The sequence below is a fragment of the Rhinolophus ferrumequinum genome, chromosome 24 (genome assembly GCF_004115265.2).
Source record: "Rhinolophus ferrumequinum isolate MPI-CBG mRhiFer1 chromosome 24, mRhiFer1_v1.p, whole genome shotgun sequence".
In the NCBI taxonomy this organism is placed as follows: domain Eukaryota; kingdom Metazoa; phylum Chordata; class Mammalia; order Chiroptera; family Rhinolophidae; genus Rhinolophus; species Rhinolophus ferrumequinum.
The window spans coordinates 8,123,706-8,145,078 of record NC_046307.1 but is presented as its reverse complement, the minus strand read 5'-3'; the positions used below and the strand labels follow the sequence as shown (position 1 = coordinate 8,145,078).

The 21,373-nt window shown below is 40.7% G+C and overlaps 1 protein-coding gene across 12 annotated transcripts in view; it reads left to right on the top strand.

Annotated features, from left to right (window-relative positions):
• Positions 1-21,373, top strand: part of RAPGEF6 (Rap guanine nucleotide exchange factor 6) — a 180,465-nt gene that overhangs the window by 7,876 nt on the left and 151,216 nt on the right. For 10 of the 12 annotated variants that reach the window (XM_033096364.1, XM_033096365.1, XM_033096362.1 and 7 more), the window contains exons 2-4: positions 16,254-16,324; positions 17,440-17,496; positions 21,220-21,303. In XM_033096364.1, coding sequence (XP_032952255.1) covers positions 16,254-16,324; positions 17,440-17,496; positions 21,220-21,303 — 212 coding nt within the window. Of the gene's footprint in view, positions 1-16,253; positions 16,325-17,439; positions 17,497-21,219; positions 21,304-21,373 lie in introns of those variants that run through there. The other 2 variants (XM_033096372.1, XM_033096371.1) reach the window with 2 other exon arrangements.

Here is a 21,373-nt window from a genome sequence, read left to right as displayed (position 1 = left end):
TCTCTTGTTAAAATAGGAATAAAGTAGTTACCATAAACTGTGTGTTTTACCTCGCAGTTCTTCCGAGACAACACAGATAGAGGAAACCTAGTCATACCTTGAAACAGGAACTCCTTTCTTATATGGCTTTCAAATACATTTCTCAGAAACTTCACAGAGAAACACAGATAAATACCAGTTTTGACTTCTCATGTTTTTAACCAGATGTCTTAAAACTTAAGCTGGGCAAAAATTTTATGCTCAGCTGGGTGCTAATATAATTGCCTATTTACAAGCAGGAAAAAGGGTTTTTTTAATAAAAAAAAAACAACAACAAAAAAACTAGATTAGTTTTGTTACCCAAAGTTAAAGAGGGAGTAGAACTGGAAAGAATGTACAATTTCATGTCCCTGTAATTGTTTATTAATCTGTTTCAGAATTTAGAATAATGGTCCTTAAATGTACACTGTGGAGGTTTGTAAAGAATTGTCGAAAGAGCACCATTGTGCTTGGAGACACTTGAGTGAGTCGCTGTGCACATCTCGGGGGCAGAACACAGATTCTCTTGTTCTCTTCTACAGCAGATGCACATTCAGGCTTCCATGGAAAGGAAAAGAACTTATGCTTCGGGGGCCCTTTGGCCTTTATTTGTAAACTCAGCTGGATGGAAAGGGAATGTCAAACCTGGACGGGGCCCTTATTAGACAACCTCTCTGGGCGCCTTATTTTCCATGTCCTGGAGATTCCCAACTTGAGGAAAGAACTGGCCTCCAGGAGTTTAGACACCGAAGGTGGTGGTGCTGAGGAGGAGGAGCCTCCCTGAGAGAATTCTGCACAGGGGAGGCGCAGGGGAGGCCCGCGGTGTGACAGCCCTGCTCTTGGGAAGGGACGGCGTGTGGGGAGCTCTGGAACGGGGTCGTCGTTTGGGTTTACGTTGGACCCGCCTGTGCACACTGAGGTCCGGCTGTAGGTAACTAATGAGCCACTTCATTAAGAACGTGAGGTTACGGAGGCATAAGCAGCCTCTGTTTGACATTTCTCTACTACTAGACGTTCTTTTATTTCTAAGTTATTTATTCTTTTTTCAGTGACAGATGCCATTTGATAATTACGTTAGTTTCAGGTGTATAGTGTAATGGTTAGACATTGACATACTCTATGCAGTGATCTCCCCCCCATTCGTCTCGGCCCCACCTGGCACTCCACAGAGTTGTTGCAACATCATTGACTCCATTCCCTATGCTGTACTTTACATCCCCGAGACTGTTCTGTAACTACCAATTTGTTCTTCGTAATCCCGTCACCTTTTTCACCCAGCTCCGCAGCCCTCCACCCCTCTGGTAACCCTCAGTTTGTCACTACTAGATATTCTTTCCTACTTTGCTGTAAACTGAAACTTTGGCAGTGGCAGCGCTTCAGGCTCTGCTGTGTGGCAGGAGAGGGGGCTCGCTGGACAGCAGACTTAGTGGGTGGCGGAAGTAGCAGCCCCGCCTCCATGTCTCTGTGAACACGTGTCTAGCGCTCCCAGAAATACTTCAGCTGCTGGGCTGAAGAGTTAGTGAAATGAGGTTACATGTAGATAAAGGCACTGAACTCCAAAGGGAAAATGTCTTGCTCAAGGTTACAGGATTCATCGGGGACTTAGTCCAGTAGCACCCCACTGCTTTCTCTTTATCTGAAAATAATATAACTTAATAAGAATAAAACACAACTTTAGGTTGTATTTTAAGCTTTTGTTTTCTGTACTACCATCTATATAGATGCCTAATATTTTCCTAAATAAATGCCTCTTGTTTAATCTTGCCTGTGCTGTCTGATGTACTGTAAGGGGCTATGTCAATTTAACGAAAGTTTATAATTCTCAAGTTTTATGTAGAGTGAGAACAGGTGTGCTTCATATGGGATTTCTTAACACCATTTTGTTTTACAGCTTACACTTTTGTTTTCAGAGGATGGTAACCTGTCCTAGTTGGGCTTCTTAAAAGCATTCAATGAATATGAGAAGGCTTCATCACATCTTTTAGAAAAGAGTTTGAGTGTCACAAGTGCCGAATGGAGTGTGGATTATTTATGAGTTCTTAAATGACTCTCTGAGGCAGAGTTGAATACATACTCTTTCTGAGGAAGACTGCCTAATCAGTATTTGTGTGGTAAATATTATTAAGCACTGTTTTTTTTTTAAGTGTCAAGGATAAAAGGTTGAAGTTGTTTCATTAGGGAAGGAGATAGGCAAATACATGATTAACATACAGCCTGGTTAGGTACTGCGATCGATCGTTGTGAATCCCAGGTGCTCAGGAGTTTGTAGGAGGGCTATTGGGAGAGAGGAGTAGAGGATAGGCTGGTCTCATTCAAGTTGTTTTAGAAAAAAGGAGTCCTGATATGAGTATAGGTTAGAATATGTAAGAGTTAGGTGAAGAAGAGACAATATGGTAGCTGAAGCTATGGATGTAGAAGATATTATGATGGTAGAGAGTCTTCAGTGAAGATGTCACAGCTCTGGGAACATAAACTTTATAAGCATTTTAAGTTAACAAGAAAAGAAGGCAAAGCCTGTGAAGGAGACCTGGCAGCAGCTGGAGCAGAAAGGCAGTAATAGCAGTAAGAATGGCTAAGACTTCTGGTGCTTATTGGATGCCTATCACTGTTATGAAAGCTTTATATACATTTAATCCTTCCAAAATTTCTGCAAGAAGGTATTCTCCAGGGATACCTCGTAGCTCTGGCAGGTTCAGTTCCAGACCACTGTAATAAAGCGAGTATCACAGTAAAACAAGTCATAACGTTTTGCTGGTGGAGGATCTTGCCTTCAGTTTGTTTAAAAAGAAAAAAAAGGCAAAATCTGTGAAGCACAATACAGAAAAGCACAATAAAACGTCATGTCTACATAGTGAAGTGGAATCCGAGTGAGATTAGTTTGTCTAAGGTCACACAGCTGGGAAACTGGAATCAGGATTCAGACCAGGCATTTTAATTTCACGTTCTGTCCTTGTAACCATTGCTAAATGCTTTTCATTCAGACAAAAACCTAGAGAGAAACATACTACAGAAGGGATGGGAAGAAAGAGTTTTAGGAAGGGGAAGTGAATGAATGATGAATGTGGAAGCAGTTAAATGCTACAGAAAATGTGAAGAGAGCTAAGGATTGAGAAGTGAATGTGGAATTTGGGACTAGCAAATCTTAGGTGACTTCATAATATATAATGGGATCAGGAAAGTGAACTTTAGGCTATGCTTTGAACTTATAAGTCATTGGATGCCTGATCTTTTGATGCATTATCATTTGTGATTAATTATTAGAGTTCTAATGTTTAAGTATATCATTTGGAACTTTTATGAAAATTAAAATTTCAAAGTATAATTTAACGTTAGCATTTTTATTAATAAAATTTAATGTTCAAGTAATTTAGGCAGTGTAATTTTTTTTGTTTAAAACAATAGGAATTTATTCTCTCATAATTCTAAAGGCCAGAAGTCTGAAATTAGGGTTCTAGAGGAGAACTCATTCCTTGCCTTTTCTAGCTTCTGATGGCTGGCAGTATTCCTTAGCTTATGGCGGCATCACTCCATTTTCTATCTACAGTACCTCCACGGTCAGTTAGTTGCCTACTCCTCTTCTGTGTCTAGGCAGTGTATTTTAATCTACAGATAAAATGTTCAAGTTTACTCTGACAAATGTATCTCAAATATATAGCAAGATGAGTTTCTAATACAGTGATGGAACGAGGTAGGCTTTTCCAGAGAGCATTGTTGGGGACAGTGGTTAATGGGCAAATGTCAGCATGCTGTGATGATTGGGGATGAGTCGGAAAAGATAATGAAAAAAAGATGCAGGTCATTAAATGAAGACTTGAAATTTAAGTAAAGCTAGAAATGTGTCAGCACATGGAGAAAGCTGGAAATAGTCATGTGTTCCCCACCCTCCATCTTTCTATTTTTAAATATTTAAAACTACAGGGACATTGGAAGGATTTTGCCATATTTACCTTATCGCCTTCTCTCTTGCATATGCTTTATTTTGCTAAATTATTTGAAAGTAAGTTGTAGAGCTGATGATACTTCACTCCTCACCATTATCTCCAAGATGTCTCTTGTATTAGGTTGGTGCAAAAATAATTGCGGTTTAAAAGGTTAAAAACTGCAATTACTTTTGCACCAACCTGATAGTTGTTTCACTTTTCAATCCAGGATCCAGTCACGGTACATTACATTTGGTTGTCATACCTCTTTAGTCTCCTTTAATTTAGAACAGTCCTCGTTGTCTTTCTTTCTTTCATGGACATGGCTTTTTGAAGAGTCTGGCCAATTGTCTTCTAGAATGTATCATGGTTTGGATTCATCTGGTTTCTCATGATTAAATTCAGGTTAAATCATTTTCTTAAGGAACTACAAATAGGATGTTCTGTCTTCCTCTATTGTCCCATCAGAAGACACATAGTATCAGTGCTTTCTATTATTGGGATGCTAAATTTGGTCACTTCTATTTCTCTGTTGTAAAGGTACAGTGCTATAAGTTGTAAGTGATCTTAAGGTGATACTTAGAGAATGTGTGGATATCTTGTTTTCCAACAGTGTTTCACCTAGTGGCTTTAGCATTCATTGATGGTTGTTGCCCAAATTAACTATTACTTTGCTGTTACGAAGTGATAATTTTCTAATTGTATATTCATTCTACATTTATTAGATGGTATTCTGTATAGAAGTACTTTCCCCCTCCTTTTTTAAAAAAATCACTATGATTCAAGTATTGTTTTTCTATTTTTAATATTGTCATTCTTTTTTATTGTTAGATTGCCCCAAATGAGCCAGTGAGAGCTCTTTCAAAGTTAGCTCCTATGTCCTTTTGACATGACTCCATTAGTCTTTAAGTAGCACCTTACTTTCTGGCACAAAAAGATCTTCCAGGCTTGTATTTGCCTTGCCATAGTGCTGAAATCAGCCATTTATCCAAGAAACCCTGTTTCCTTTTAGTAGGAAATGGTATTTAGAAACCAGGGTATGGGCCTCAGGTGTGTGAAGTGTTTTCTAGCTCTTTACTGCCATTTTGCAGAATATATTTACACCTCCATGGATGAGAAAACCAAAGGAATGGAATTCTATGTTTAATGCATGGATGGCCTTGTTAACTTGGCGATTGTCGGGCGGGGTGGCCTGCGGGGTCTCAGCTCTCACTCCCCACATAAGAACGCAGGATGTGGCTAGGCCAAAAAGGAACACGCACAGAGCCATAAGTAGTGGAGTCATACCACTATGTCTCACTGGAGGCTGGAGTCACATGACGTGTGACCTGCTGTCCGCTTTTCTGCCAACCAACCGACTCCCCTCCCCAGCACAGCCGTGGCAGTTATATCAGTGGCCAACTGGCTAACCGGCCACAGCTGATGGCCATCTACTGCCCGAGCCAGCACCCTTCCACGTGAGGCCGAGAGCCTGGAAACTGCTCTCTGGGGCTCTGTCCCCACACTCCACCCTACAGGGTCTCGCCTCACAATCTACGGGACAAGCGTCTTCTGCGAGGGTCCCTGTGCCATATTAGCCTACAGGTACCTGACCACACAAAACCCAAAAACTTGACGGATAAGCCAGGGCCTTGGACCTTTTCCTCATTCACTGCCCAGGTGCGTGACTTCAGGTGGTGAAGAAGAGTGGGAGCTGCTTGCTCTAAATCTGAAAGAGAATCTGATGTTAATAAAATATTATCGACATAATGAAACAAGGCCACAGAGGATGGGCGATCCCACTGTGCCAAATCCTGGGCCACGAGCCCGTGGCAGATAGTGGGGCTGTGCAAGTACCCTTGTGGAAGGACTTGAAAAGTCCACTGCCGCCCGTCCCAAGTAAAAGCAAACTGCTCTTGACACTCAGGCACAATGTCAATGGAGAAAAAAGCATTGGCCAAGTCCACAACATAGTGATATGTCCCCAGGCGGACAGTCAGACGATCCATTAAATCATGTATTGAAGGCACTGCAGCGTGCAAGGGTGGTGTCACCTTATTTAACTCCCTATAGTCCACAGTCATTCGCCAGGTCATACTGGGGAGTTAAAGGGACTGTGCGTTGGCCTCACTATATGTGCCTTCTCCAATTCCAAAATTGTATGACCAGTCTCCTCCTGTCCTGGCAGGCGGTACTGTCACACTGTAACCACGCTCCAGGGGTGTGGCAACACTTGAGGAGGGTGGTGAGCATGCCCGCGTGTCACCACTTTCACCACCCGGATCCGGAGCCGGAAATCTACCGACGTCTGTAAGCTGAGGCCATGTAGCACGTCCACCCCTAGAATATACTGCGGAACCGGGGAGACATAAACCTTGTAGGTACGAGGGGGAAGCCTTCCTGTACCCAGTGGTAAGGAAACGGCTTTCACAGTCACAGTCTTTCCCCCACAGCCATCAATGCAGATTGCTGGTCCGGGAAAGAGTTCTGGGTTCCCATAAACAAGACGGCAGTCTGCACCAGTGTCAACTAGGGCCAAAACCCTCTGCACATTAGAAGGAGACCAATGTATGGACAGCTCCATGTGGGGCCTCCGGTCCCTGCTTGTCCCCTCTGACCGGGTACCTTGGCCCCAACCCTAATCAAGTGAAAGGAGTCGGCCTCAAGCGGCTGCATGAAGTCCTGGAGGGACACAGGTCGCACTTTCCCAGACTTCTCCTTTAGGCTTCTCCGGAATTGTTCCGGACGCAACTGTTTCCAAAGTTCCAACAAGAGTGCATTGGGTTGTTGGTGTATCTTCTCCTGATCGACCCCTGCTGCCACGAGATCACGCCACATCTGTGCACGTGTTACTCTCTAAGGCCCGCGACCTCGCCCCTTTACCTTTGGTTTGGGCTTCCAGGTCTCAACTGTGCGGACCTCCTGTCTTAATTTCCTTCGCCTCCGGCTTTCAACATCCCCTAGGGTGGCCACGGCAATTGTAACTTCATGGATCCGCCGCCCCACATAAGGCATAAGAATGGCAACCAAGGATCCAAAATCACTCGCAGATGCAGTATCCAAAACCAGATCTCTTATGCTGGCGGTAAAAATCTCGTCATCCGGCCCCTGCATGTTAGGGTTGAAAAAAGCATGTCTCCTACTCATATCACGGATGATTTGAGTAAGTTCCGTATATGACTGCCATTGACTCACAGAGTCTGACAGCTCGCCAGCCTGTCCCCATACTGTGCGTACCGCAGCAGTGAGCCACTCCATTAGAGAGTGTTTGCCCTGGTTTTGGGCCATCCTATGGCAGTTCTGTAACCTTTGTCGCAGGGACAGATGCAGTGTCACGAAGGCTAGCTTTTCAATTTCGCCTGGGGAGCAGAGAATGTTATCTGCTCCCTCATCCCATAAACATAGTAGCCAAGCCGAGACTGGCTCTCCACGGTGCTGTCTGTACCGCCTCCCCAGCTCCTGCAACTTAGTAGGAGTGTAAGGGGTGTAGGTCGTGAACTCAGCCACAGCTGGGTTGCCTGCAGCAATGCCCCCGGGGCCCAAAGGTTGCTGACGTTTTACTCTTAGCTTCAAGATTGGCCGGGCTTGGGGGTTGGGAGCTACATTGTCTCCACTCGCTTCCTCAGCCTCTACCTCAGAGTCTCCACTGTGGGGCCCCCCTTCTTACAGGCGGACCCGGGCTTCCAGTGCTTCCAACCAGGACACCTGGTCCGGCACCTGGGCCATTTCATTAAGCCCACTTTCCGTGTTGAGACTCAAGGCCGTGAGGAACAGCCAGCCCACACGGCCGGCTGTAGCCTTCGCCTCCTCCGGCAACCGCTCAGCCAGAGCCTGCAGGGCCCTCTCCACGCTGGCCGGAGAGCCATCCACGTCCTCCCACCCCTCCTTGGGGTCCACCTCCTGAGAACCGTGGCCACCGGACACCACACACAGTGTGGGGGCCACACGTCCTCCTGCCCAGTCAGACTCCATTCCTACCTGGCCGAAATCCTGCTCGCCGTGCCAGGTGTCTGAGTGGGTGGAGGCCTCCTTGTAAGATGTCCACAACCCTCGGAGCCTAAGGCTGCAGCAGATCACCAAAATTAAGGCAACGCCTTCCATGGCCAAGGGCGTGGTGTGCCAGCTGGAGGCTTGAGTCTCCCAGGCGGACCGCGCCTCCCGTTCCCAGTGTCGCTCCTCGTGGGCCTCCCGAAGCTGGGCTCTCACACGCACAAACCGCTCCACCATGCTTCCGTAGGTTTTGGCTGGCACCGTACCCTGCTTACGAAACTGAGCTTTTATATGTATAAACTGCTCCAGGACATTCCGGAGAGGTTCGGCCGTCACCACACTCTGCTCACTGCGCCAGGTGTCGTGCGGAAGACCCTGCTCGCTGCTCCAGGTGTCGTGCGGGAGACCCTGCTCGCTGCTCCAGGTGTCGTGCTGGAGACCCTGCTCGCTGCGCCATATGTTGGGCGGGGTGGCCTGCGGGGTCTGCGGTCCGGCTCCCCACATAAGAACACAGGATGTGGCTAGGCCAAAAAGGAACACGCACAGAGCCATAGGTAGGGGAGTCATACCACTATAGTCTCACTGGAGGCTGGAGTCACCCGACTTGTGACCTGCTGTCCGCTTTTCTGCCAACCGACCGACTCCCCTCCCCAGCGCAGCCGCGGCAGTTATATTAGTGGCCAGTTGGCTAACCGGCCACAGCTGACGGTCAACCAGCCACAGCCGGCGGCCATCTACTACCCGAGCCAGCACCTTTCTACATGAGGCTGAGAGCCTGGAAACTGCTCTCTGGGGCTCTGTCCCCACAGCGATACTGCAGAAAATCTTTAAAATAGCTTGCTGAATGTAATTTAATCCTTGTTTTGTAATTTTATAACAAATATATACCGTGTTTCCCAAAAATAAGACCTACCCCGAAAATAAGTCCCAGTTAAGATCATCAGCCAGAGGGATGCATTTAGTCCGTTATGACGATGTTCCAGAAGATGACATGACTGTATTTGACTAAATGTAGACTGTTGTCCATGAAAAAAGAAGACATCCACTGAAAATACGTCCTCATGCGGCTTTTGGAGCAAACATTAATGTAAGACCCAGTCTTATTTTTGGGGAAATACGGTGTAAGACCCGGGCTTCTTTTCGGGGAAACACAATAATGCTAACATTGTTAACTGTTTACTGTGTGATAATCTATGCTAGACACTTAATAAGCATTATTTTGTTTTATGTTCAAAGCAAAATAGATTATTTTTCCTACTGTACAGATAATAAATGTTAAGTGAATTATTCAAGGTTAATATGTTTAGTAAATGATAGAGGCAGAATTTGAATGCAGGGCTTTCTCCAGAGCCCAGGTTTTAAACCACATTGTTAGGCTGCCTTTAGCCTAACAATGATTTGGGGAAGATGACTCCTAGTTCATGACTTCTAGTTTTTCCACCTTTCTCATAACTTGTCTTTTTCGGGCTCAATAGAGGAGCTTTCAGGTGCACACTGTAAATAATTAACACTTCCTTGAATCTAGCATTTAAATATTTTACTACTAGGAAATAGCTGTAAGACTTCCAGTGTGCCTGTCAGGGTTTTTTGTTTGTTAGTTTTGACTTTCTGTAACAGCTTTTATTGGTCTCAGACACACCGAGAGCCTGATAGGTAATAGAGTACCTCAAACCTGCTTCTAAGATAAGTGGTACAGGACCTACAAGAAACCCCTTTCTAAACCCAGCATTACACAACCAACAACTACTTGGCTGTCCTGTATAAACAAAATACCATAACCACCCACATCCTATGAGAGAATCAGCTTGCTACTACAACCGTCCTTTGTTCTGGGAGGTTCTTTTCTGTCCTTTTGTGAATGCTTGCTTAGCATCTTGTAATCTTCGAGCCAGGTGCGCTGAAGGGCCAAGGACAGACTGGATGTCTCAGTGCTCGTTTCCCGTCCTCATTACTAGGTTATCAGCCAGGTAGCCAGAGTGGCGTAGGTCCTACCTGTACTCCAGGGCTTCTCAAACTTCAGTGAGCCTCAGAACCACCTGTAGGGCTTATCAAACCACAGATTCCCAGAGGTTCTGATTCACTAGGTCTGGGAGGGGGCCTGAGAGTTTGCATTTTTAACAAGTTCTCAAGTGATGCTGATGGTGCCTCCCCTAAGGGTCTCTCAGGGCGGTTACTTATGTGCAGCAGAACCTAATTCTGGCCAATTTTTTAAAAAGGAATTCATTAAAAGGATACTGGATAGCTACAGAATTGATGGGATTGCTAGAGAAGGAGATTTGGGGCTAGACAGCCATGATCACTGATTTGGTAGATACTGCTGCTGCTAGCGCTGCACAGAGTGGACACCGCAACGTGGTCTCCTGACCACTCTGCTGTACACTGCATGCGTTGACAGACCCTGCTGCTACCACTACCTGCCAAAGTGGGTTCTGTGCAGTTCTTGCTTCTTGGAACCACCAGATTCAAAGTCTGGGATGGTTGTGTCTGATTGGTAGCACTTGGATCATTTGCCCAAGCCCTTGTTTTATGGAAGGTTGGAAAAAGGAAAATCTGGTGTTTTCAGCTTCCACCAAAACTTATAAGGTGAGGTATTCTCCAAAGAGAAGTTCATTCATGGTTTGACTTGGTAGATACTTTTGACCACATTGCATTAGGCGTTCGCAAAGTATGGCCTGGGGGCCAAATTAGCCTACCAGCTATTTTGTAAAGTTTTATTGGAATGCAGCCACACCCATTAATTTACCTACTTTATTGTTGGTTATTTTCATGCTACAAAGGCAAAGTTAAGTAGTTGTGACAAAAACCATATGGCCAGAGAAACCTAGAATATATAGTCTGGTCCTTTGTAGAAAAAGTTTGCCAACCCCTGATAGGAATAATGCTAATACCGTGTTTCCCTGGAAATAAGACGTAGCCGGACAATCAGCTCTAATGGTCTTTTGGAGCAAAAATTAATATAAAACCCGGTCTTATTTTACTATAAGACCTGGTATAATAATATAATATGTAATATAGTACCGGGTCTTATATTAATTTTTGCTCCAAAAGACGTATTAGAGCTGATTGTCCTGCTAGGTCAGATTTTCAGGGAAACACGATACTTTTGTTCAGGTCCAGTCAGCTACTGTTGATCGATGCTGTTGGAGAACTTCATGTTCATATGGCCAGATTGTTCCTCTAGAATAAGGAGATTGAAGGCAAACAACAGAGCAAACTTGCACACATTTGAAGAAGGGCTTTTCGAACCTAAAGTTGATAAACTTCGTCTGCCACTTGCTCTTCATACAGAGAACTGAAGAACCACAGAGTTTGTGCTTTAAAACTTGTGAATTAAATTCTCGCTTAGACTTTAAAATTGAGAAGTGAATTCCTAATTCTTTGTCAGCTATTCATAGCATCATCAATGATGTACCTAAGATATCCTCTGACTTGAGAACAGGAAATTATAGGACATAATTTCAGTCAAGAATCCGAGAAAATTCTGTGGCTGCTTGACACTAGCCTACCCTCATCTTGCAGGTCAAATGTGAGTGGTCTGATACTGTTTGCCATAACATAACATTTGTGTGTTAACGAGTTCAGAACTTGTTTGCCACTAAAACAAAATTGTCTTGAGGTTAAAAATAACAAGTACGTTTCCATAGATTAGGCCTTTTGTGGGTGTCTGGCCAGGTTATGATGACTCTTAACTCAAAGGGTTGGGCTCCAGCAGCTGTGTTTGTAGTGTGTGGTCACACCTACTCTGGCCATTGGTTTGAAAGTCCTAGCTCATGCAATACGACAAGACAAAGAAAAAAGAGTACATAGACTGGGAAGGAAGAAATAATACTGTAATTCACAAGAGATACTGTATATGTAGAACATCCAAAGAATCTACGAACTATGGGATTTATTAAGGTTTGTAGTATACATCTTAAACTTATCACAGTCTACCTTTAAGCGATACTATACTGCTTCATGTATAGTGTGAGAACTTTACAACAGTATGCTTCCTTTTTACCTCCTGGCCTATGTGTTATTGTTGTGATGTATTTTACTTGGACGTATATTAGAAACCCCCACAATACGTTATCTTCCTTCTTGTTGCTTTAGACAATTGTCTTTTAAATATTTATAAAAAAGGATTTACATTTACCCATATAGTTACCATTTTCAGTTCTTTTCATTCCATCTGGTATTGTTTTCCTCCTTTCTGAAGTACTTTTAACATTTTTTTTTTTTTTTTTTTTTTGTAGAGCAGTTCTGCTGGTGATTAATTCATTCAGCCTTTATATGTGAAAAATATTTTGCCTTTTTTTTGAAAGGTATTTTGACTGGGAGTAGAATTCTAAGTTTATAGTTTTCTGGTGTTTTTTTTTTTTCTTTTGTAACTTTAAAGATGTTACTACAGAGTAGTCTGGAGTGCATTGTTTTGCCTAGAAGTCTGCTCTAATTCTAATCTTCGTTGTTGTTATGTAATTTGTCTTCTTTCTCTAGTTGCTTTTGCAATTTTCTCCTTACCTTTTTTAAAGCAATTTGATTATAATGTGCTTTGATGTTTTCTTCATCTTTCTTGTGTTAAAAGTTTGCTGAGCTATTGGATGTGTGAGTTTTTAGGTTTCATGAAATATAGAAGATTTTCCACAATTCTTCAAAAAGTTTTCTATTTTTTTCTCTGTCTCTTTTCCCCACAGTGACTTTATTAGGCTGCTTAAAGTTGTCCCATAGCTTGCTGGTGCTCTGCTCAAAGTTTTTCCGTCTTTTTCCTCTTATGTTTTGATTTCTGTTCTTGTGTCTTAAGGTTTATTAATCTTCTCTTTTGCAATGTCTAATGTGCTATTCATCCCATCCAGTGTATTTTACATCTCAAATATTATTGTTTTCATCTCTGGAATTAAAAAATAATTTCATGTTATTTGCTTAATATTTTCTGTATCTTCTTGAACATACGGAATATAATTTTAAAAAATTTGTAAATATCCTTTTCTACTAGTTCTGTTAGCTGCATAATGACAGAGTCACTTTTGGTTATTTTTCCTCCCCATTATGGGTAATTTTTTTCCTGCTTTGTATGCTTGGTAAGTTTTAATTAACTACCAGAGATTGTGAATTTTACCTTTTTATATGCTGGACATTTTTTGTATTTCCTGTAAATATTCTTCAGCTTTGTTGTAGGACACAGTTAAGTAATTTGGAAATAATTTGATTTTTTCGGGCCTTTTTCTTTTTTAGCTATATTATGTAGCACCAGAGTAGCATTTAGTCTAAGTTTAATTTTGTCTAATTCTGAGTAAATACACTGTGAATTATGAGATTTTCTACTTTGTGTTACGGGAATAGGAACTCCTCCTGTTCCTCTGTGAGTTTTGGGTATTGTTCCCTCTAATCGAGGGTGTTTAAACCTCAGCACTATTGACATTTTAGCCCATATAATCCTTTATTCTGGGGACTTGTTTTGCACATTGTCGGATGTTTAGCGGCACCTCTAGCTTCTAGTCACTTGATGATAGTAGCACCCCTCCCCCCTAAATTGTGACAACCCAAAATGTGATAGGCATTGCTCTGTCACCCAGCGGGCAAAATCAGTCCGTCGAGGACCACTACTCTAATCCTTTCCCACGTCAGGTATTTCTTCACATGCATGAGATGCTCAGTACTCAACTTAAGACACTGTCGGTTTCCAGAACATACATTCTCTCTGTGTAGCACTTGCTCTCTCCTGCTCTGCAAACTCTAGCCATCTTCTCCCCAGACTGCCAGCTCCTTCTCAACTCAAGGTACCACCAAGGCAGTAGGATGTAATAGTCATGTGAGTCTCCTCATTTGTTTCCCCTCTCTCTGGTGTCACTGTCATTTGTTTCATGAGGTCTTACCTCTTGAAAAATGTTGTTTCATATATTTGTTTTGATTTTTTAGTTGTTTTAGGTGAAAGGTGAATTCAATCCCTCTTATTCCATCTTGAACTAAAGCTTAAGTCCCAGCAATTTGTCCTTTACTTTGGGGGGGATGTCCTGAAATGCCCCTGACAACTGCACCCCTAAAAACATTAAAATGACAGGTCTTTGAGTCCTCATAGAGTTTATCTCCCACGTTCTGAATGTGTTATCAAGGACGTCACCTCTTGCTCATTCTCTTACTCATCCTGTCCAGTCAGCAAGATACCGTCTATGTAATGGGTCAGGAGGTCTAGATGTCTTCAGATTTTATCATGACAGAGAATAAGAGAGTTAAAATAGCCCTAAGGCAAAATGGTAAGTCTGTATTATCCCACATGAATGCAAACTGTTTCTGATCCTCTTTTGTAACTGGAATGGAAGGGAATACATTCACCAAATCAAAACCTGAAGCTTAACTAATCAGTTCCAGCAACACTACTGTGTCTGGAATTGGAGCTGGGACCAGGGCTAGAATTCGGTTAAGTCTGTGGCGTCTCCAGTCATTTTTAGGATCCATCTGCTTTCTGCAGATCAGACATGATGTATAATAGGGACCATCACCCATGCATAATTTAAATCTTTACTGGTGGCACTAGTCTGCTATTCTTTGCCTCTCTGGAAACAATATTGCCTTTTACTAACTGTCTTGTTCTGAGGATTGGGTCAATTTCAGAGGTTTCCGCTTGGCTTTTTCCACTATGACAGCTTTTACCGCATAGGTCATGGACCCACTGTGGGGGTTGTTCTTACTTGTAGGGGTTAATATAAATTCTAATTATAAACTCAGGGAGTGGAGAGAGACTATTGGGTGGGTCTGCAGGCTCAGTGAGCTCAGTATGAGTCAGACTTTTGCCAGGAGTCTATTTATTCCCTCAATTCAGAAGACTTTGGCTGGGAGGGTGGTTCTTTTGCCTTGCAGAACCGGGACTGGGATCATTCTTGTAGTTGCATTCAACTGGTAGCTGGACAGTCTGAGAAGGGGCTCACTTCCATATCTGGTGGCTTGGTGCTGTTCCATGTGGCCTTTCTCTGTCAGTGAGGCTAGCCTGGGCTTCCTCGCATCATGGGTGGTCTGTGTGTACTTGAATCTAGATTTACACAGCCTCACTTCTGCCACACTCTTTTGGTCAGAACAAATCACAGCAGAAACTCAGATCCGTGGTGAGGGCACATAGATTCCAATTTTTGATAAGGGAGTAGTAACGTCTCATTGGAAAACAGCTTATGGGGTAAGAAATATCATTGTAGCCACATTGAGAAATAGTTTACCGTATCACTACTCCATCTGCTATCTTCCAGAATTTTGTAGACCTTTCTCATTTGCTGTAGTTTCCTCTTTTAAACTATTCATCCTTAAAAAAAAATGCTTAAAAAAGCCTTTTCACTCATTTAGCAGAGCTACACGTGGTCGTTGAATCCATGATGGTTAATTGGCAATTGTAATCGTTGGATTCAAAGATTATCCTGTTTTTCTTAGTGGCTACATGTTGTCTTATTAACTTGTTGGAAAACAAGTTGTCTTAGGTGTCTTTTCGTAGGTGTCATTCTTCTGCCATCTGATAATTCTCTTGGCCAGTTGCATATCGAGGCAGGAAAGCAGTGTTTGGGAGTAGTCTGCCCTGGTATGACGGCATTATTCCTTACAAGAGAATAAGGAGGTCCATTTTATGTAGAGAATTTAAACTTGTTTGTAATTGCTGTGCGTCAACATTCTGCATAGTGGCAGTGGTAGAATATTTCTTTCTGACCATAATGTGGAGTGCTCTCAATTCTTTTGCTTATACCACTGCTCTTCGCTGCGGTTATATTATATCATCCTGGGGTTTTTAATACCTCGTTATCTGAATGAGGGCTAGCAAAAGCGTCCCTACCTTTTTCACAGAGTGAACAATAGGATTGTCCCATTGGACGTCTTTTTTGTTTAGTGGTAGATTACTGTCACTTCGAGTCCCTGTAGAAAAAGATTTTTTTAAAAGTCATTTTAAGAGGAATATTGACAAACTGGGCCATCTCCAGAGGCCGTCAGCCAGGATGTTTAAAGATCTGGAAGCTGCAGATCCTGAGACTGTGTAATCTGGAAGGAAAAACCAACCAAGTAAGATTTAAAAGATGATATGATAACTGTTTTCAAATGCTTGGAGGTCACCGAAGAAGAAAGGTTACATCTATTTAGAAATGAAATAGACATTCATATGAAATAGTGAGTTTTGAAGTTCTGGCATTGTTTGACTACAGACCATCACCATGTTGAAGAGGGGTTGTGAGTTGAGGGAGTTCTCTACCTTTTCCGATATAATTCAGAGGTTTTGACTCTTCCATTATTAACGGTTCTTTCATAAATGATTGTTTGCTTAAAATCAGAATTGTTGGGTGTCATTATATTTTTAAAAGTATGTTTGAAAAGTAATCTAAAGTCTTTTCTGTTCTGCAGGACTTAAATACTATTTATTCGTATCTTCATGGAATGGAAATACTATCAAACCTCAGGGAACATCAGCTTAGGTAAGTTAATGCCGTGTGAAGGGCATGCTGTGGAGTGACTCACGTGAGTTTGGGTAGATAGTTGCAGGGCCCAAGTCTTTCAGGGGCTTTTTGTAGGCCAAGCATAGAAATTTGCATTTCTCATCCCAGTTTTTCTTAGAGGGACCTTGAACAAGTCTTAACATGTAAGGTGTAGTTTTTTCTTCTATAAAATAGGGATAATAAGATTATCTTTGTTACAGTGTTTTGAGGATTAAATGAGAATAGAGTTGACTCTTGAAAAACTCGGGGGTTGGGGCACTGACCCTCCCACATAATTGAAAATCCACGTATAACTTTTGACTCCCCAAAATTATGTAACTGCTAATAGCCTATTGTTGACCAGAAACCCTGCTAACATATAAGCAGTCGATTTACACATATTTTGTACATGTGTTATATACCATATTCTTAACAGTAATCTAGGGAAAAAATGTTATTAAGAAAACCACAAGGAAGAGAAAATACATTACATTACTTATTGAAAAACATCCGCATATAAGAGGACCTGTACAGTTCAAACCCATGTTGTTCAGTGGGCAGCTATAACAAAATCAAAGCACAGTGCTCAGTATGTGCTAGCCAGTGAAAACACATAGTTCCTATGATACTTACCATGTGACATGTTGAAAATGGGCATGACATGATGTAATGTATTACACTTGATTTCGTATAAGCTCTTGTGGACAAGACTCATGAACTTTCTGGACCTCATTTTCCTATTCTGTAAAATGAGTTTCCTCTCCTACTACCTTATACCATTGCGATTATATTTGTAAAAACACTTTTGAATGCTGTAAAGCACTATTACAACTTTGCATAACATTTTAATTAAAATGTGTTTTCCTTCCATGACCAATTTATCCATGGCTTTTTCTGGCTGTTCTTCAACTTTTGGGTTATGGACCAGATTACTAAAATACAATTGTTTGGGATTTATTATTTTCTGTTTTCTATATAACGTAATTCAGATGTTAGTATATGTCAAAAAAGAAGAAGAAAACTGAAAACTAGAGCATTTAGTAATTCTAAAAGTATTTTTTAAATGCAACAAAATTTACGTATTCAACAGATTTTTACTTTTTAAAATATTTTAGATTAATGTCTACAAGAGCACGCTATGAGAGATACAGTGGCAATCAGATTCTCTTTTGGTAAGTATTGCCATAATTATCTTAAATGAATTGCTTTAATGTTTAAATTTTGACTTTAGCATTGAAATTCATTTGATTCTGGAACAATTTCTTAGAGTAGATTGAAATATATTCATAAACTGTGAAACATAATAGACATAGAGCTTACAAAATGTGTACAGTGCGGCAAAGCTTATTAAATATGTACACCTGTGTGACTCCTACCCAGGTGAACATACAGAACCTATCAGCTCTCGTCAGCATTCGTAGAAAGTTGATCCAGTTATGACTTCTATCACCATAGATTTCGTTTTGCCTCTTTTCAGTCATCAATAGATAAGAATCTTTTGGTCAGGCTTTTTTTTAACTTCACAAATGTCCAACATTCTTTCATATTTTTGCATTCATTCTTTTTCACTGCTTTAGTGTACAATTGTGTGAAGATAGCACAATTTGTTTATCCTTTCCACTGTTAATAGATATTTAGGTTGTTTCCAGTTTTTTACTATCAGGAATAATAAAAGTTTCATTAGACAGTTTGATCATGTCTATGTCTTTTTGTGCCCTTATTCATTCCTGTTGGGCATATTCTTAGGAACAGAATTGTTGGAAACGCATGTGCTTTGTCAAAGTTAGGAGATTCTAACATTAGAATCTAACATGTGCTTTTCATTTTGTTATCTCGTTGTGATTTTATTTCACGTATCCCTGCTTATTAATGATGATGAATGATTTTCATGTTTTTATAGGCCCTTTGGATAGTTCTTTCATGAAATCCAGATTCAAGTTTTTGACCATTTTTTAATTGGGTTGTGTGTCTTCTATTGATTTGTAGAAATTCTTTATAAATCCTGTATCTGAGTCCTTTGTTGGATACTTAACGTTGCATGTATCTTCTCCCACTGTGTGGCTTTCTATTAATGCATCTTTTGAAGAAGAGAAATTCTGAATTTTCTCAGTTTTTCCCCTTGTATTTATTGTACTTTACATGTACAGTTAAAAGACAAAATCTATCCCTTCCTCAAGATTATAAAGATAGTGACCTCATTTATTATGTAAATTCAACAATTACATAGGAATGGTATGGACTTTCATGTTTCATGCCTGCACATTGCATTGATCATTATTTCTAAAGTACTTACATGATTCATACGGGTTTTAATGGCTATAGTCATTCATTTGTTCATCTGTTCATTTATTACTAAATGTTTGGTATATTTTGTGCTTAACCTGGATAGAATGGTGGGAAGACTTACTGAGCATATCGTGTAGTGGGGGAGGGACAATTAATTAGAATAGTTGTACATATTTAAGTGCTATCAAAGAAAAGCATAGCTGTATAGATCATTGGAATAGAATTGAGAGCACAGAAATAAACCCTTATATTTATGAACAGTTTTGTGTTTTTTAAAACTGGCCTGTAGTTAAGATCTGCGCACAGCATGGGTGTAACAAGATTGAGGATTAAAAGGGAACCACCAATCAACAGTTTATTTTTGATGAAGGTGCTAAAGCATTTCATTGGAGAAAGCATAGTATTTTCAACAGATGGTGCTGGGTTGAGTTTTTACATGCAGAAAGTTAATTTAGACCCTTACCTTACACCATATACAATAATTAATGAGATACCACTTTATACCCATTAGAATAGCTACCGTCAAAAAGGTAGATAGTAACAAGAGTTGGCGAGGATATGGTGACACCTGGAATGCTCATCACTATGGTGATGAGGATGTAGCCACTTTAGGAAACACTTTGATGGTTTCTTAAAAAGTTAAACAATTTTACCATATGACTCGTAATTCCACTGTTACATACTGTATTTACCCAAGAGGACTGAAAACAAATGTGCATACAGAGAGTGTACACAAATGCTTTTAGTAGCACTGTTTATACTAGTCTAACTGGAAAAAATCAAAATGTCCAATGAATGGATAAATTGAATTGTGTAGTGGATTAGTATTTGGCAATAAAAAGGAATAAAGTACTTATATATGCTACAACAAGCACAGACCTCAAAAACATTTTGCTAAGTGGAAGAAGCAAGATAGAAGCACCACATATTACATGATACCATTTATATGAACTATACAGGAAAGAAAAATCTATAGAAACAACAGATTATCGGTTACTTGGAGGCAGGGATTGTATGCAGACAAGGCGTAAGAGATCTCTTTGCTGATAGAAATGTTAAAATTGGATTGTGTTGATGTTTGAATGATTCTTTTAAAACCAGTGTGTTCAAGTGCCATCAGCGAAGAGGAGGGCGCAGCAAGAGAGGAACCTGGAGTGGCAGTGGAGGCCACCGTGAGAGTGTTTGGTCTTTATTTTAGGAGAAGTGTGAAGCCTTTGAAAAAGTAAAATCTGACAGTATTGAGTATGCCTCTCTTCTCTGGTCTAGGTTGTTCTTGGCTTCATTTGCCTGGACAGAGAAAGGGAGATAGCAGGTCCCCCACCTTAAAAAATTTCACTTTCCTTGTATGTACTACCATCTGCATTGTCAGACCATGGTCTGAGAGTGGAATTCTTCACAAAAATCTGAACAGTTTCTGATTCATAAACTGGCATGGCTCTTTTGGTGGTAGGAGGGAACCTGAGGATTTTTCCTGTGTTTATAGTGATGATTTTGTGACTGCTTCAGCCAAGTGAGGTAAAAATTGGAGGCTTGTAGTATCCAGTTGTAACTTTCGTCTGTCTTAATTTTGGGCACATTTTCCTTTATTGATTCTATTCCTTCTTGATTTTGTAGAAGTCATATTTCGAAGAATTAAGGAAGTAGAATTTCTAAACAAAGAACCTTAAGTAGGAATTTTGCAACAATTTGTATTTTCCCTCATTGAGGATTAGAGATAGGAAGGGATATAAAGAACTTGTAAAGTACCCCCTGGAAAGTGGACAATTTTTCCTTCTCATGGTAAGCAATAGGATTGACCCAAAAAGCTTGGCCTGGATGGGTATGTGGAATGGTTTGGAGGCCTAGGTTTCTGGATGGAGGATGATACTATTCATTGAGCACAGAGAATATTAGAGAAGACCCAAGCTTGAAGGAAATGATAGTGAGGTAAATTTTGAATGGTAAGTTTGAGTTGCCTGTTAGATGTATAAGTAGACATGTTAAGTAGACAGCCAGATAATACAGTTTTCCAGCTCAGATGCAAGATTTGTTTTATAGATATTAGAATCTCTTACATATTAGAATTGATTGCAGCCTTAGATATAGTAATAAAGGTATTTGAGAGACAGAGAAAGAGATTAGATTATAAACTAACAACAAGATTCTGGGTTTCCATTGGAGATTTAACCGAATTAAAATGTCAGTGGACTTAACTGAATCAAAATGCTGATGGACTTAAGTCATCTGATATTCTTTTTATTTTATCCCTTAAACACATAAAATGAGAGATTGAGTAGGCATATTTTTATGTCTTTCAGAATAAAATTTAAAAGAAATAAGTAGATCATCATGATCCAATGAAGAATATGAAGTTAATATTATTTATAAGATAAAATTAATAAACATATACTTCTGAAATCTATATTGTAAGATAACGATTATATTTTTCCCCATTTGAACGTGGTCTGTATAAAACCTTAGGCAGTAGGCAAAATTTCCAAGTAGCATTATTTTCTTATGTTTTACAGTATTATTAGAACATATTTCATGTTCCCTATTTCACATTGAATCCATAGCCATGTGAATGTGTGTATTTATTTGCTCATTTATTTATTTATTCATTTAAACAGTTCAGAAACTATTGCCAGATGCTGGTATATCCTGCTTTCTGGATCTGTGCTTATGAAAGACTCCATGGTCTTGCCTCCTTGCAGGTATGTTTACATTTGCTGCTTCCTGCATGTGGGCAGGCAAAGTTAACATTATATCTGTTTTATCTCCTGT